Source organism: Plectropomus leopardus, chromosome 13 (genome assembly GCF_026936395.1).
Source record: "Plectropomus leopardus strain MGB_pleo_1.0 chromosome 13, ASM2693639v1, whole genome shotgun sequence".
In the NCBI taxonomy this organism is placed as follows: Eukaryota; Metazoa; Chordata; class Actinopteri; order Perciformes; family Serranidae; genus Plectropomus; species Plectropomus leopardus.
In genome coordinates this window covers 15,163,195-15,179,623 of record NC_142188.1, presented here as the reverse complement: position 1 = coordinate 15,179,623, position 16,429 = coordinate 15,163,195, and the positions used below count along the sequence as shown (strand labels likewise).

Below are 16,429 nucleotides of genomic sequence, written 5' to 3'. Positions count from 1 at the left end.
AACATTTACAATGAAAAGACCAGCACTCCAAGTGTATGGGCTGAATTATCTTCATTTATTTAAGACATGGCAGTTGAAACAATTGAATGATTAATAAAATTAGGATTTTCTTGACATAACTAACTGTCAGACAATGAAAATATTATGCACAGAGATGTATGCTAATTGTTTCCTGCCATGGTTTCAGATCACTTTTTGGCAATTGAAAGTAGGCACGCCTAGACTGTCAAAAGTGAGAGAAACACATAGGAAAATAGAGAAAAATATAGAAACACAGAATGGCGAGGAAGCCCTTAATGTGAATTGTTGAATTCTGTTGACAAAAATCACAGGTGACTGTGCGCCAATTGTTCCTAATGAGTAATCTCTGTATTTCGAGGGAAAGTAAGCTTCAAGAACAAAGGAAGCCAAAATGTTTTACTGTTTATGTTTTAAATTATGTTTATGTCTTAAATATGTGATCGTCTATCTTCAAATGATTAAATGCAGGGTAGGGTTAGAAAGGTTTAACAGAAAAAAAATAAAAAGGAGAAGGAAGACGTTGCTACACAACCAAATGACAAAGCACACAACTTGCAACACGCTAGTTTAAAACAAAAAATATTTACAAAAAAAAATAAAAATCCACTAATAGAGACAAAAAAAGACAAACATTTACATTCTGTGGTGGTGCTAACCCAATGTGCTGTATGTGACATCCTTGTCTTCTGCTTTAACCTGCTAAAGAAAAGAAGCTAATATGATCATCAGGAAGGAAGGACAAAGCTAATCCTATTTAAATCTGACAAAGAATGAACTAATCGGCTAAGAGGACATCTTTTGTCACATTCTAGAAACTAGAAGAAACACTTTGTCTTGTAATACTTACCCTTTTTACATTTTTTTTCTTTACGGTAACCACAGAACTGTACATCACGTCCACATCATTTGCAGGATATGACATCTGGGTAAGATAACAGAGCGAGAATTAAACACTTTCCATTTCTTTTGATGAATTTCAAATTGTTTTATGAAGCTGCATTTGGTGTTATAAGAAATTAGATCCCTGAGAGTTCCTGTGTGCCTTTTAAGGTGTTTGTATTGTTTAATAGAAATTGTAGTTTTATTGTGTTAGTGTTACCTGGCCTGATGACTTTTTCTTGAGGCCAACATTACAGTATTCAGCAACCTCTTCAGCCTGTGTTGAGGAAGCAAAACAAATGTCATTTACAGAAAGACTGAGTTCAATTAAAATGACCACCCTTGTTAAATAGTTACCATGTCATATAGAATGCTTTTATTTAAAGGCAAACACATCATTGATTTCTGTGGTTACTGTGTTCTCTTGATAAAAATTCACAAGGATATAGCACATCAGGATGTATTTTATACTATTAGAAATCCATCTGCAATGGCGTAGTCTGGCAGGTTATATTCTCCTGCACAGGGATTGTGTATTCATTGATTTTTTTTACATCTTGTTTCTAGATATCACTGCAGTTATGAGTTACCTGGCGTGGAGCTTTTCTCTTGTGTTTAACAGTACTGTATGTAACTTCCCCGTCAGCCTGTGTTGAAGGAGCAAAGCAAAGGACTGTCTCAAACCTTGCTCTATGCAGTTTCATAAATTAGAAACACTATTATAAAAATATTTTTAAAAAACTATTATGTATGCTAAAATAATCAACATATAGATAAGCATGTGTTGACAGAAAAAAACAAATGTCAGAGAACTGAAATTGAGAAGCTGCTGAGGTTTTGGATTTTGCATCACACAGTTCATATGATATTGTATTATTGCCATACTTTTATGCCATTTTTTTCACAGCTAGATTCTTTACAAGGCAAATAAAAAGCATCTAATCTAATCATCTGATCAGAGAAATAACCATAACTGAAACATGCACAGAACATAAATTAAAAAATAAACACAAAATTCAGTCAGTTCATTAATACCAAAATTGGGTGAATGCTAATGCAGAAGCAATTTGCTTAAGGTTAACTAATATGCTTATTCTTCGATGTCAAGTATTATCATTGAGTAAAACTACAAATATCTATCTATATAGAATATCTATATAAATGGATCTCTCTCTCTCTCTCCCTATATATATATATATATATATATACATGTACATACACACACACACACACACATATATATATGTATGTATATATATATATATATACACATATATATATATATATATATATATATATATACACACACACATACATACACACATTTCTCAAGGCCTTTTGATGTTAGGAATAGGATTTAGCTAGAAACCAAAGTGTTGGACAAATTGAAAAGCTTTTCCCCATAATGCCCCGAGATGATAAGTTAAGGGATCATAAAGGTATTAAAATTCATCTGTTTATGTCAGAACCAAATTTCATTGTCAATCTATTAAATAGTTGTTGGGACAGTTCACTCTGAACCAAAAACTCATAGCACTACAGTAAAAGTTAGAGGATCAGCAAGCCATTGGGATACATTGTCCTTGGAACCATGAATGTCTAAGCATAATTGCACGGTACATAATTGCATATTTCACTTGATAAATGAAAAGGTTGATTACACTTAAAAAATAATTTAGGAGATCCCAAAAGTCATCATTCTTTAGCTGTCAATACATTTTACTAAACAAAAAAGGGTAAATATTTTATGAAAATAATAACCTTGTACAATTTACGGTACTCTTGGTATCACTAAAGCATATAACCATGATAGGACCTTTACCTAAATACTGTGACTTGATGTACTTCTTGTAAAAAGAAATCATGATGGAGTATTAGTCCTCATATCTTACCGTTGTTGTGGCTGATGATTCGGCTTTGGTCTGTTCTAAAAGTTAATCAAAAAAGTTGGCAATGCAAAATTGTCTAAATTTAAAGTAAATAAATTTAAATATATTTTGTATAAACTGGATGAATCAAACTTTCAAATGTTACTTACTGTGTCTTTTCAGCAAACACCAGATGAACAAGGCCACCACGACAATGAGGACCAACAAACCCAGAGGAATCAGGAGGCTCTTTAGGAGAAACGAAGCTCTGTGCACCATTTTAACAACATGACACAAATTAGTTAAGCTGTTCTGTTTTAAAGATATGCAATGCAGAATTTTCCTGAAAAGACTGTCTGTAGGTAATCATTTAATCATCACTTATGACCCACTAGAAGTGTGTGACTGTGTATTTTTTCTGCAGAGACTGCCCTATGGCTGGATTTTCTTTCTGTCTTTCTGTGTTTGGGACATTTACGGGCAAGTACCTGCACAACACAACATTTGAGGTTGGAGCTTTATTAACAGGTAGAGGTGTTAGATCACAAGCAGAAGGCATCCAAGAGACACAACACTGAAATACTGTAAGGCCAAATTTCAAACAAAGGTGAATCTGGGGTCGACTTTTACTTTCAGTTTTGCTGATGGTATTTACAAACTGCATTTTATTTACTTTAAACAATGCAACAATACAATATAATAGAACATCTATGAGGAAAATATTTAGATTTAGGTTCCCTTAACTTTGAATGCAAATACAAAGACTGACCTGCTCTGTCCATTTTTAATTGTACCATTTGGGCCATCACCAGTACCAGAAATGGGATTAGGAGTGGGTGATAAGCTGGAGAAACTGTCTGCTGCTGCGAGAGTGGATATAATTCAAAACAAGACAAGTATAAGTAGAGTAAAATTACAATATCTATGCCTTTTATCTCTTCAATGTTAAATCAAATGAAATGGCTGTACCTGAGAAATACTGAAGTACTCACCAGTGGTAGGTTTCACAGTAACAGTTACATGCACTGGCATCTGTAAGTCTCCTTTAACACAATAATACCAGCCGCTGCTCTCCATCTTCAGTCCACTCATAGTTACAGTGAAAACACCGGGGACTCTCCTGATGATAGTCACTTTTGTTCCATGTATTGATCCAGATGAACTTGTCACACAGGAGCCGCCCAGCTTGCACCAATTTACGCCTCCAGAGTTTCTGTAGTGACAACTGATGGTCATGTCGTCTCCAATAAATCCTGTCATCTCCTGTTGAGCCACATATAGACTGGGTATACCTAAAAGGAAAAAGATTTCAACAGAAAACCGTTGGGTAGACTGACAACAGTGAAACCCTGCCTCTAGTTTTTCCCCGTTGTCAAAAAATCACAAAGTATTTGAAATGTGCGTAAAGATGATTTAAAGGCTGTTACCTGTGGTGACTGCCAGGTGAAAATACTTTCTAACATATCCCCCTCGAGCAATCTCCACAACGCACCAGTAATCAGTGTCCTCAGTCGTCAGATGGTTTATAGTCACAGTGAAGATTCTTCGACGTTTGTCATCAGAGATTGAAAACTTTGCAGAATTTTGCTGGTTTGTTTTAACTTTAAAAGAACAGTAGGTCCAGTAATATCCTTTACACAAGGCTTTCACATTGTTGATGTACTGTGAGTCATAAAGACATGGGATAACTATAGAAGCTCCAGTTGTCACTGAAACTTCACTGACCGTGGTCATGCTGTAAATTCCTGCAACAAGAGCATTTCCAGCATTTTACGTACTGTATATATAGCCAACAATATTCCTCTTACATGTAATTGTCCCCAAATTACATATAATCTGAAGACAAACTGGTGTATTACTCATCTGAGTGTCATTTTAATACTTAAGTATTGACAGAAGTAGTTAAGTATTGACATAACCAGCTCAAGCACAAAACTAAACATCTGTTCAAATAAAATTACACGTCTACTGACCTGTCAGCCCGGTGATGAAAAGAAGAACTCTGAGATGAGCAGCCATGTCAGTGAGTCAGCAGAGCAAGGCAGAATGATATGGACCAATGCACTGACAGACTAATTCCCTTCTTGCTTATGTTACTAAACCTGCACTTTCAACTGTCTCTTCCTCTTCCTTTTAGGCAATTTTGTTCATTCGGTTTCATGATGACATAATAACGTGGCTACATTTTGCTTTGAGTATGTGAGTATATGAAACCTGACTTACAAAGTGCTTAACAGTAATGGAACAAACATCAATAAAATGTTTAAGGTGAGAAACAAAAATTAAAGGCTTTGTTATCATAAACACATTTGTCACATTGTTTACCAAAAGAAGCTAAATTATTTTAATTTCTTTTATAAAAATGATGAGGAAATGAAAAAGAAAATAAAGATACAGATGAAAAATGTGATATAGAAGCAAATGCAGTGGATCTTGTTAAAGCCAGTGTAGCAGGACTAGAGATGAAAATGAATAAATGAATAAATGTCCTCCCCGGATCAGGACAGTATTCAAGTGCAAGAGGTCACCTAGGTGGTAAAAGGAGCAACACAACTGAGTAAGCTAAACCATTTTACTAATTTAATGACAAAGTCTTTTCCTAAATGTGGTCATTTTCACTTGCCTCTGTTCTGCTTTTGGTCGATATTAAAACTTTTGATCTTACTTAATCTGTTTTAGTGTGTAGTGTGCTGTTGCTCAAACTTCCATCTACTGGTTCAATCTAATGAGAGAAAACAAGCAGAGAAGAAAATACTGATTAATTATGAGCTAATCATAACCCACAATACTAATCTATTTGAGTTATTAACAGACAGCTGATGTATTGAGATTCCTTAATGGATTATAAATTATCCACATACCATCTGTTTCACTTGCATACTATCCTTTATTACGGTACAGTAAGTCACACTGTCTTCAGGGATATCGTTCTGCTGGATGAGATTCGAAGTCAAAGTGATAACATTTCAAGGGAAAGAAAAATACAAAAAAAGGCAAAACTGTTTTCGGACACTATTGATTTTTTTCATATTGTGTTTAACAAAATAAAATGTTCTCATCTGGCTTACCCTCTGCTGAGCTGCCACATGTTGATTGTGAACAATGGTAGCGTAGTGCACATCAGGATCACTCCCAGTGTGTAAGCCCTGAGGGATGAATTTGACATCTTACATTAACCTTATTGTATACGACATAACATTACAGTTATTTGCTTTCTCCTGTCGAACTGGACAGTTTGGTTAATTTGAATAGATCCTGAAAAGTTGTCAGAGGTTTGCCTTTATGGAGTGTATGTCAATGTTACGTTGAACACTGATTAACCATTGGTATCACAGACAGGCCAGCTATCAAACACCCCTTCCAAGACCATCTTAAATGTAAGAAAACCTTCTGATAACCATAGGAGCAAAAGGCATTTGTATACAGTGCGCAGTATGCTATTTCCTCTTTGGGTTTAAAAATTCATGGTTGTTCGTAAAACAAGGTCTATATTTACCCTACTGTACCCTGCCACGCTTAGGTAGATGTAGTCATTTTAAGACAGTTACAGTCAGTGCAGTTATATCAGGACTGAGTAAGACACTTTTTTCGTTTCTCAAAACCTGTCTACGTCACGTGTTGTATGTATGATCAGTCCAAATTGGGACTACCTGTAAAATGTTTTTTTTTTACCAAGCAAAGAAGAAATATGCCAATGAGGACTATAACCATACGTTTATTACTTTACGCGTAATGAGATACATGTTTATATCTTACCGCAGTGATGTCAGAACGCTCAGGGTTACGTTTATCTAAAAGGCATACATTTTCAGAAAAAAAAAAACAATTATAAAATGACAGATATGTGATAACTGAATTTGATTTAGCTGAGATTAGAGCAGACTCACTACATTTGTTCATCATCTTCAATCCGAAAAAAGCAGCAGGAACAATCAACAGCAGTAAGCTGAGGGTGGTGGTGAGGACTATCACCAAATTGGAGCTAGAGGAAAAATGCAGATCAGAGGTACGCTTAACCACACATCAAAGGGTTATTTATGCTGTCTAAAATTAGCTTATGTACACATACCTCTTTTATAGTTTGAATATATAAAACAAAAATTGAATGTATTCAATTAGAATAAAGGCAACTGCACTTCATTCATGAGTAACATGGAGTTTAGCTGAAAGAAACTGCTTTATTATACACTATAATGCAACAAAAAAGTGCATGCTCAAGAGTGAACAAAAAAAAAATCACTTTCATGCACAAATATGTGCTTTAGTCTTTTGGAAAGATAAGTGTACAGGATATCTGTTGTGCTGCAAGCAATAAGGAAGGGAAAGGAGAAGTTGTTAACCAGATCTGAACTTATTTAACCCTTCAAAGTGAAATAAAGAAAAGGTACTGACTCCTTGTTATCTTGCAGGTTCTCTCCAGCTGTCCTGTTTACGGTGGAGTCGGTGGGCTGAGCTGTATGTGGCTCTGCACTCGTAAGTGGGGAGGAATGCTGGGTAGTGACTGGAAGTGTCCTTGTAATGTCTGAATAAATAGATGTGAAAATTCATGTTACTTCACACTGAAGGTGATGCATTTTTAAACTGCATATCGTGGATAATCATGTAGTCATTCCCAGATTTTCAAAGTGAACATCATAAATATATTCTATAATGCAAAACAGGATTTTACTTGGATTATCATTTCATGTCCACTTATTATAATAGATTGCTAATTTAAGAAATTAGAAAATGGTTAGTATCTTACTTGCTGTATTGGCGGTGATTGTAGTTGCTGTATTTGACGTACTTGCTGTACTGGGAGTCATTGTAGTTGTAGTTGGGGTTAACTGAAGAACAGCTATATGAACTGGCATCTGAAAGTCTTTCTTGTAGCACAAATACCAACCATTGCTCTCCGGCCTCAGTCCACTCATGGTCACAGTGAAAACATTGGCGACACTGGTATCAATTTTCACAGTTGTTTCATCTATTGATCCAGTTGGACCTTCCACACAGCCGTTGTTCAGCTTGCACCACTTTGTTACTTTTCTTCTTTTAAAGAAACATCTGACAGTCACACTTCCACCTTCAAATGCTGTTATTTCCTGTTGGTCTACATACAGACTCGGCACACCTTGACAAAAGCACAGCCTGATTTTATGATCAAGACATGCAAGTGAAAATCTCACCTATTTTCACCAAGAAGTTTACAGAAAGAATTTCAAGTGTGTTTCAAACATTTAAACTGAAATTACCTGCGGTGACTGACAGCTCAAAACGTTTTTTAACATCCAGGAAACGTTTTTCCACAGCACAACTGTAACTAATGTCCTCATCGCTCAGATCATTGATGGTAACAGTGAAGATTCTTTGTTTTGGGTCATCAGAGATTGAAAACTTTCCTGAATCATCTGGCTCCTTTGTTGTAACTGTTTTCAGGCATGAGCCCCATGTTTTTACTTTACACAAGTATTTCACATCTTTTATGTCGCCTGGCTCATAGAGACACGGGATGGAGATGGAGTCTCTGGCCTTGACGGACACTTGACTCACTGTCACAATTTTACTGTGAATTCCTAACATAAAACAGCAGAAACTTAGTGTACTAGTGATGGGTGCAAATGCTTTGTGTATATCACCAACAGACATAACTACAGAACTCGTTTTTTTTACCAGCTAGTAATCATGCTTAACTGTTTTCATCAAAACACATTAGTAAATATTGTTGGCACTAAAAATTTAAGACTCAAATTGTATTTCTAAACAGCCATATATCATTAACAACATTGTTTTTAATAATGAACCTATCATTTATGTATAGCTGTCTTATAAAGGATTTAGCTGACTTACCCATGAGTCCAGCAAGTATTAGTTGAAGCACGTATAGAGAGGCCATGTCCGCTCGATGTTGTGAGTAAATGATCTCAGTGTTATGATGGGTAACTCTTATTCAGCCACTTCCTCATTTCTTAGCAATGTTATCCTGGTCCTGTTGTAAATCTTCTGGTCATAGTTTTTTATAGCATTAAAACAATGTACTGCTTGTTTTGCAAGACTATAACAGTACATTTTATGAGTAGCTATAAATTTTTATTTACCGCCTTTAGTGTAACACATGTTCAGTATAAACGTTTATGTTTAACAATGTATGTTTTTCCCTAGCCTACATCTAAATAAAAATGAAGCTAAAATTTGACATTTAATTTAAGACCTGCAAGTTGTCTGTGAGAAATCTGTGAATAACTCCAAAATCTCAAGCAACAACTCTTTCGAGAATATATATGTATGTAGCCTCCATTTGTAAGAGATATGGTTCACAAATAATTTAAATAAAAATAAACTTCAGATGAAAATCCAACAGTTCCTACAGTTTCTAAATGTGCAAACTTAAAGTTTGAAAACTCAAACCTCAATAGAGAGCAGGACAGAGCTGCTGCATTATGATATGCTGTCTGTAACGGGGACTGACTCCAACACAGTAGGCCTGAGCAATGTATCAGTATTATACTGAGATTGTGATATCGTCTAGATATCCTCTATGATTTGCCTTTAGTCACTAAATTAATATTTATAAAAACTCTAATTGTGGAAATATTTTGTCAAAGCACCAAAAAATAACCCTACAATATTTTGGCAATATTGATGCAAAGGTATATGTTCAAAAATCTTCTGATATTTGACTTTCTCCACATCACCCAGCCCTAAAACACAGTGGATATTTCAGCCCCAAACCGATCCCACAAAAGAATGTACTTAGCTAAGGGGCTGTTCTTTATTTATCAGAGGAGGAGGGTGGCTTTGGTATGACTTTTATTTATTTTTATTTTATTCACTGATAAGCTATATACTTTTCCTTGAGCTTCCCTGAGTGACTGGGGGAAAATGCACTGCCCTCCCTGCAACATAAAAAGGCCCTAACCATGCATTTTCATATTCACACCAAATGTAGGTATTGGGGCCAATGCAACAAACAAACAGCACGAAAATAAAGCCTCATTCCCACTTTACAGAAAACTCGCTAACATCTGACTTCATGCAATGGGAAAGCTTACAATCAGCGTTTACACAGCTGACTCTGGGTCAGCTGACTCTGCAGTAGTCGATAGTTGGGTGAACATGCTAATAGAAGAAAAAGTGATGCAGCTCCAGGTTTCAAAGGGTTAAATACCTCACTTTTTTGCACCACTCCCTCCCCCCACATAAGTAACAAACAGTCCCTAATGATATGCCAGTCCTGAACCTCAGAAATAGTAGGAGGCTACTGTAGTCAGCCATACATGCTAACGTCTGAAGCTTACAAATCAGTTACTCAATTTCTTACCTTCTGCTTTTTAGGTTTTGAATGTCTGAAAGGAGACATGCAGCAAACTCTTCTGCACACATCTTCACGGTGACACATTTTAAATTTTGACAGCCCTCGCGCGCAGATACGTTTTTAGCTATGATTGGACAATTGTCAGGAGGCCAATTTTGACAGAAAATAGAGCTATTTCCTTCACTTTCCACGGTGCAGACATTAAGCTAACCTTAGCGTTTTTACAGTTTAACACCGAGCTGTGTAAAATTACCAGTAAAGGGTTAACCAACTGTTAAAACTGCTACGCATGTAGAGTGCGACGATCTCACGCCAACGTCACGTCGACTTTAGATGACGTTTTTATGTAACTTTGGATGACTGCGCGAAATACAAAGTGACAAAACGGCATTTCGGCGCGCTGTTAAGTCAGTGAGAGTTGTGAATTAACAGCACGTCCAGCCAGTGGTGTATGATGGAGTACGGAAAGGAGAGAGTGGTGGCGTTAGTGGACATGGACTGTTTTTACGTCCAGGTGGAGCAAAGGCTGAATGCAGCTCTGCAGAGCACTCCCTGTGTGGTGGCTCAGTACAAGACATGGAAAGGAGGCAGGTGAGTTTCTGATAAAGAGATGTTGATTTTATGATCGATGCAACTGAAACAGCCAGCGAGGAGCGCTGCGTTTCGGTGCAGGATTGTTACAGGATAACATTAGTTAGTCAAATTTTCCAGCTCCTTTGATAACAGAAAGCGATGCAAAAGGTTTCTACTTTTACTCAGTGACGTTTCCCAGCGAGCATAGTTATTCTGCTTCCTGAGACAGCAGCGCGCTCAAGGCAAGCTTAAACAAACCTCTCCCTCCATCAGAAGTCCAATGAGGTTAAATAATAGAGTACAGATGAGGCAAGATATTGTGGATGATCTCATAAAATAAAATAAAAGTTAAAGCTGCAGAATGAGAACGGCTAAATGACAGGATATATTTAACTAGAATGACAGCACTTAAACATAAAAGTTCATTATACAGCTTAAAAATGGTAATCTGAACTCAGGATGCACTTACAACAGGCATGTCCAGAGTCCGATCCAGGGGCCCTTGTGATCCTGAAACAAATCTTGAATAGCCCTCGATTTGACTGTCAAATTATACGATGCTTGGCCCACCACACAATATTGGTTAATCAAGCCAGATCACTTTGCATTTTCTCTCTTCACCTCACAATGGTAGGACTATCACAGTTTGTAGACATGCACCAAAATGCAACGACGCAGGCACAACTGATGTGTTTTTATAAACAGACAGTAAACAAGCAAACAAACAGATACCTAACAGCAGACATTAACAGCTAAGTAGCAGACACGGCCACAGCAAAAAGGCCTAAAGTCAGCAGTGAGGACCACCAGTTTTGGATGTGGTGGACAGTAGAACATTTTTTGCTAAACAATGAAACAGTGGATTCGTCTCATTTGTATTTGATTTTTTAAAATAACCCTTTTGATGCGAGTAGCTTTGTTAGCTAAGTATTTTCCACATGATCTAATCTGGCCCCCATTCAAAACAAATTTGACACCCCTTACTTACAAGCTCTGCAAGTTTGCTCAGTTGTCATTATGTGACCTACAAATGTAACAGAGAGATTTATTATATATCAGTTCTTGCTCTGTTCAGGGATAATCTCTTGCTTTAGATGTGTGTCTGATTTCAGTTGCAGGGACCATTTTAATTGCTGTCTCTTTGTTGGCAACTCACCCGCCTTCATCTTCCACAAATAAACCATATTGGACTTTCTATTAACAATTGTCACGGTTTGTTAAAACTAAAAATCATCGTCTTTTAGTATCATAGCAGTGAGCTACGAGGCCAGGGCCCATGGTGTCACCAGGAACATGTGGGTGGATGATGCAAAGAAACTGTGCCCGGATCTCCAGGTGGCACGAGTGCGTGAGTCTCATGGCAAGGCGGATCTGACACAGTAAGTGCTGGTGATGTACTACTGACCTCTACGCCTCACCACTCCTGAGACTGTGCCATAAAGAAATTCTTCTCTCGATATGATGAACAGTAAATGTGTTATTTTAACACCTCCACCCCTGTGACCAGATGTATAGTAGATAATCTACTCACCTATGTGCAGTTACAGGGAGGCGAGTGTGGAAGTGATCGAGGTAATGTCTCGCTTCGCTGTGATTGAGAGAGCCAGCATCGACGAGGCTTACATGGATCTGACTGCTGCGGTCCAGCAGCGGCTGAAAAACATGACAGACAAACAAATTGAGCCTCACCTGCTGAGGACGACCTACGTCCAGGGGTACCCACAAAGTTCACCTGAACAGGAAGAATCTGCAGAGGACGCTGTTTTGGATAAAGGTCGGCCACAACCAAACTAATTGACTACTCACTAATTTGTTCGAGCACTCGTGTTGATACTTAACAAAACCCCAAACTCAGGTAGGATGTGTCCCTCTAACAGCATCATGTTTGTCCCCAGAGGAGCAGAGGTGCAGAGGTCTCCAGCAGTGGCTGGCGTCTGTACCCGTCACTCTGTCAGGGGAACAGAGCTCCGCAGAACTGCAGCTAACTGTGGGGGCACTTATTGTTGAGGAAATGAGGGCAGCTGTGGAGAAAGACACAGGTTTCCGCTGTTCAGCAGGGATATCGCACAATAAGGTAAGAAAATCTCTCATTGTGTTTTTTCTATAAATATACTGCTGGTGCAATAATTTCAAGAGCGGTGATTATTTTTGCTACAGTCATCGTTTACTGTCTACTTTTTAAGGTATTGGCCAAACTAGCTTGTGGTTTGAACAAACCAAATCGACAAACTGTTCTGCCTTTGGACTCTGTGACAGAACTTTTCAACTCTCTGCCCGTCGGCAAGATGTGAGTTCAGTGTACAGCTCTGCCATAAAGACTCGTCACAAATTACACTCACATCCTGACATAGATAAAAACAAACGTTAACTAACAATGCACTGTACACTTGTATCATGTGTTTTACCTGTGCAGACGAAACCTGGGGGGCAAGCTGGGCGCTTCCATTACAGAAACTCTGGGGGTAGAGAACATGGGAGATCTTGCTCGCTTCTCTCAGGCTGAACTGGGACAGCACTTTGGAGAAAAGACAGGGTAAGACAAGCCAGATATTCCTTTAGGAGTCAGAAGTGCCAAAAGATGACTGGCAAACAAAGGTCTTGCTGAGTCTCTGCAATTATTATGCCAGATGCCATCATAATTGGAAGTGGAATGGACATTTTGATTGACGGTCATTACAAGGCCTTACTGTAAAAATATTTTTCTAACTTACTCGTTTAATTGAATACATGATTTACATGATGTCCTATGCTTATAAACAAATACAGCTAGGCAAACATGCTCCCCTACAAAGACAAACCATAGACTGTATAAAGCAGGAAAAAATGGAAGTATTCAAGTCAAGCACAAATTCTGTAGCCGTAAGATTAAGTCTAGGTTGAGTTTTTCATTGTATCTTTATACCAAATTTGACTGTAAATCCACGTTAAATCTTTATATTTAAAATCTTGTAAGGGGGCATGCCCTCACATCATAGTCACCCTTTTCACCCTTGATGAATTTGCATGCTTGATAAAATGCTCCAAAAATGAACTGGACTTGAACTCTGAGCATTTTGTTCATACGTGATTACAAACCACATTTCCGCTGAACCTCTCTGCTTTGCAGTCAGTGGCTGTTTGACTTGTGTCGGGGGATTGAGTTTGAAGCAGTGAAACCCAGACAGCTGCCCAAATCCATCGGCTGCAGTAAAAACTTCCCCGGGAAGACATCACTGGCTACAAAAGAGCAGGTCTGTCTCTCCCGTGTTACAACAGAGTATATATGACTAGTGTTACTCAAACTGATGATGAAACTTTGAGAAAATGTGGTTGATATATTTAGATGTGTGAGAATGATGCATTCTTTTCAAATTATTCACAAATATGGGACCACTTTCTGTTTGTTGCTGTTATGTTATTAAAATAACCTCTATGCAGGTGCAGTACTGGCTTCATCAACTGGCCCTTGAGCTAGAAGAGAGACTTACCAAGGACAGAGAAGTGGTGAGCTATGTGAAATTTATTCCTTTCCCTTATTGCAGCATCAATATTTACTTCCTCAGTTGGGGTTTGCTGTTGATATATACAGTAAATATGACTGAGTTTCACATCAGTGCTTGTCATCTCTCACCATCTTACAGAATGGTCGAGTGGCTAAACTTCTCACGGTTGGTGTACGTCAGCTCGGGGATAAGAGGCCGAGCAGCTTCTCTCGCTGTTGTGCGTTAGTGCGCTACGAAGCAACCAAACTATCCAGTGACAGCTTTGCCATCATCAAGAGTCTAAACACAGCAGGGAACCACCAAGCAGCATGGTAATTTAACTATAACAACACTGTGAAATAGTTCAAGTCATTGAGTAAAGGAAAGCTGTGTGACTGAATTTATCCTGTCCTTATTTCTCCAGGACTCCACCCCTCACTCTGCTACACCTCTCAGCGAGCAAATTCAGTGATGCTCCATCAGCAGGGGGCATCGCTGGCTTTCTTTCCAGTGATGTCACTTCAACCCAGAGTCTTTTATCCACCACGCAGCGCTCCACGCAGACACCTGCTGAACTGAAAAATGACTCTACGTGCAAACAAGCTGGCACCATCCAGTCCTTCTTTCAAAAGGCAGCTGAGAAACAAAAACAGAAGGTTACAAAAGATGGAGACGGTGAAGACGGCGACGATACAGGCGCCACAGGGATTCTCCCAGCTTCCTCCTCTCTCAAAACCTCTGCTACTGATCAGTTGGAGACCAATTGCCCCGTTTTCTCCTTCTCACTTTTTTCTCAGTCTAAAAATGGTTCTGCCAACCCTCAGTCTGGCATTTCCTCTTTCTTCCACAAGAAAAGTCTTGAAAGAAGCTCAAACAAGCCTGAAGTGGCACATAAGGCTGGACCTGACCATAAAGAAGACACTGCTACTGCTGTGTCAGGTCTACAGGCCAAACAGGACTCATCTCAGCAGTCGCCACGTGAAGAGTTGAAGGATGAACTGGACATGGATCCAGAGGTAAATCACCATCCTTCCAGTGTGGCCAGAGAAGACATGTTGAACTGTGAACGCTGTGGCCAGGAGGTGTCAGTCTGGGAAATGCCTGAACACAACGACTACCACTTTGCTTTAGACCTCCAAAATTCACTCTCTTCACCCAGTCTTCCTCCATCTTCCTCTCGCTCTGATAGCTCTCTAACTCCCCTCAGATCCCAGTCCTCACGTGGCAAGACAAAAACCAGAGGCCAGTCAGAACCACAACCAAAAAGGCATCGATCCCAAGGTGGAAGTACGGGCACTCTGGATTCTTTTTTCAAGAGGAACTGATGATGTGTATTCGGGATGCACGATATTAGATATTTTCCCGATATCCGATATACAGATATGTAACAACTCATTTGGACAATAACCAATATGGATAGCGATAGAGCCACCTCTTTCCCCTAACCAAAATACAATGCTTTTCAGTGTATGTAATATTTATTCATTTTGCAAAATAAGAAAAAATACCTAAATTCAGGGTAGATGTTTTTTACATGTTCACATTGTAAATTAAAAGCAAATAAATAAAAAGGTTGTTTTTTGATATTGGCAAAAAGCAGCATTTGGCAAATACCAATACTGGCTGATACTGATGACATGCCAATATTATCAGGCTTCCCTTACGTATCTGTATGCTTCAGGTGGCACTCACCACTCTGACTCGTGCTTCTGATTCATATTGTTTTTTTAAGAAGTGCTGTAGAGCTACATCTTTTAAATACAAACTGCAAAAGGCAGTTCACAAATGTGCAAAGAAAATTCATGTTTGCTCAAAGAATTGAAAGCCATTTTGTAACATGAAACTCTGGGACTTTTTTTTTAAGTGATCGATGTTATTGTGCTTTTATTATAAGAATATGTAAAACAAATTAAGTGTTTATTTATGCACTTTGTTTTATACTTTTTTATTCTAAAGGGAAAGGCAATAATGTTAAGGAATAATTTTGTAGATCGAATAAATTATTAAATTTTGTGTATGTGATTGTAGTATTCTGATGTGCCAGCAGATGTCACTAATCAGTTAAACACAGAGCAGGATGACGTGTTCTTGTGAGCTCAAGAGCTACAGAAAATGTTTGTCTTTTGTAGGACGAGTATATATTAGAAATACTGATGAAATACATGATTGCCAGAAGGATGAGAGCAATTGCACCATGATGAGCAGACTCATCCTGGTTTGTCTTCACGTTACTACCGTGGTGAACCTATTGTTCTGCCGTGCTTGAGTGTTGAAAGACAGCTGAATGAGAACCTTATTCTTGCATCGTCTTGCATCAGCTGGGGAGCAGATAA

The 16,429-nt window shown here is 38.3% G+C and overlaps 3 protein-coding genes across 10 annotated transcripts; 1 reads left to right on the top strand and 2 right to left on the bottom strand.

Annotated features, from left to right (window-relative positions):
* Window positions 1-34: 34 nt before the first annotated feature.
* LOC121955057 (polymeric immunoglobulin receptor-like) lies at window positions 35-5,412 on the bottom strand. 3 transcript variants are annotated; one of them, XM_088086986.1, is made up of 10 exons: window positions 4,742-5,412; window positions 4,196-4,513; window positions 3,761-4,060; window positions 3,538-3,628; window positions 2,939-3,036; window positions 2,793-2,827; window positions 1,491-1,547; window positions 1,121-1,177; window positions 869-943; window positions 35-720 (listed from the first exon to the last, which is right to left on the bottom strand). In XM_088086986.1, exons 1-10 carry the CDS (start codon window positions 4,785-4,787, stop codon window positions 673-675), a joined length of 1,125 nt encoding a protein of 374 aa, XP_087943112.1. In that variant the 5' UTR covers window positions 4,788-5,412; the 3' UTR covers window positions 35-672. The 3 variants fall into 3 exon arrangements, with proteins under 3 accessions (XP_087943112.1, XP_042358791.1, XP_042358792.1); XM_042502857.2 differs by having other exon boundaries at window positions 3,538-3,631; window positions 4,742-5,410; XM_042502858.2 differs by having other exon boundaries at window positions 35-717; window positions 3,538-3,631; window positions 4,742-5,410.
* Window positions 5,327-10,060, bottom strand: LOC121955056 (uncharacterized). Of its 6 annotated transcripts, XM_088086982.1 has the most exons (9): window positions 8,598-10,060; window positions 8,003-8,323; window positions 7,513-7,881; window positions 7,161-7,290; window positions 6,656-6,750; window positions 6,525-6,559; window positions 5,837-5,914; window positions 5,630-5,701; window positions 5,327-5,490 (listed from the first exon to the last, which is right to left on the bottom strand). In XM_088086982.1, exons 1-9 carry the CDS (start codon window positions 8,641-8,643, stop codon window positions 5,434-5,436), a joined length of 1,203 nt encoding a protein of 400 aa, XP_087943108.1. In that variant the 5' UTR covers window positions 8,644-10,060; the 3' UTR covers window positions 5,327-5,433. The 6 variants fall into 6 exon arrangements, with proteins under 6 accessions (XP_087943108.1, XP_087943109.1, XP_087943106.1 ...); XM_088086983.1 differs by lacking the exon at window positions 8,003-8,323 and having other exon boundaries at window positions 8,598-10,059; XM_088086980.1 differs by lacking the exon at window positions 8,598-10,060 and having other exon boundaries at window positions 6,659-6,750; window positions 8,003-8,579.
* A 211-nt stretch (window positions 10,061-10,271) lies between these two features.
* On the top strand, window positions 10,272-16,109 carry polh (polymerase (DNA directed), eta). The gene is made up of 10 exons (XM_042502853.2): window positions 10,272-10,653; window positions 11,880-12,014; window positions 12,177-12,409; window positions 12,531-12,709; window positions 12,819-12,922; window positions 13,049-13,168; window positions 13,742-13,865; window positions 14,053-14,118; window positions 14,256-14,428; window positions 14,521-16,109. Exons 1-10 carry the CDS (start codon window positions 10,514-10,516, stop codon window positions 15,419-15,421), a joined length of 2,175 nt encoding a protein of 724 aa, XP_042358787.2. The 5' UTR covers window positions 10,272-10,513; the 3' UTR covers window positions 15,422-16,109.
* Window positions 16,110-16,429: the final 320 nt, after the last annotated feature.

Bases quoted from the DNA above. Each gene is read 5' to 3' on its own strand.
- LOC121955057 (XM_042502857.2), bottom strand. From the start codon at position 4,787: ATGGCTGCTCATCTCAGAGTTCTTCTTTTCATCACCGGGCTGACAG. The intron at 4,514-4,741 runs GTCAGTAGACGT...CTCTTGTTGCAG, and splicing joins TTTCATCACCGGGCTGACAG to GAATTTACAGCATGACCACG. The intron at 721-868 runs GTAAGTATTACA...TCTTTTCTTTAG, and splicing joins AGAAAAAAAATGTAAAAAGG to CAGGTTAAAGCAGAAGACAA.
- LOC121955056 (XM_042502855.2), bottom strand. From the start codon at position 8,396: ATGTCTGTTGGTGATATACACAAAGCATTTGCACCCATCACTAGTACA. The intron at 6,560-6,655 runs GTGAGTCTGCTC...TATGCCTTTTAG, and splicing joins GAAGATGATGAACAAATGTA to ATAAACGTAACCCTGAGCGT. The intron at 5,491-5,629 runs GTATGTGGATAA...TTCTCTCATTAG, and splicing joins GTATGCAAGTGAAACAGATG to ATTGAACCAGTAGATGGAAG.
- polh (XM_042502853.2), top strand. From the start codon at position 10,514: ATGATGGAGTACGGAAAGGAGAGAGTGGTGGCGTTAGTGGACATGGAC. The intron at 12,410-12,530 runs GTCGGCCACAAC...GTTTGTCCCCAG, and splicing joins GGACGCTGTTTTGGATAAAG to AGGAGCAGAGGTGCAGAGGT. The intron at 13,866-14,052 runs GTCTGTCTCTCC...ACCTCTATGCAG, and splicing joins CACTGGCTACAAAAGAGCAG to GTGCAGTACTGGCTTCATCA.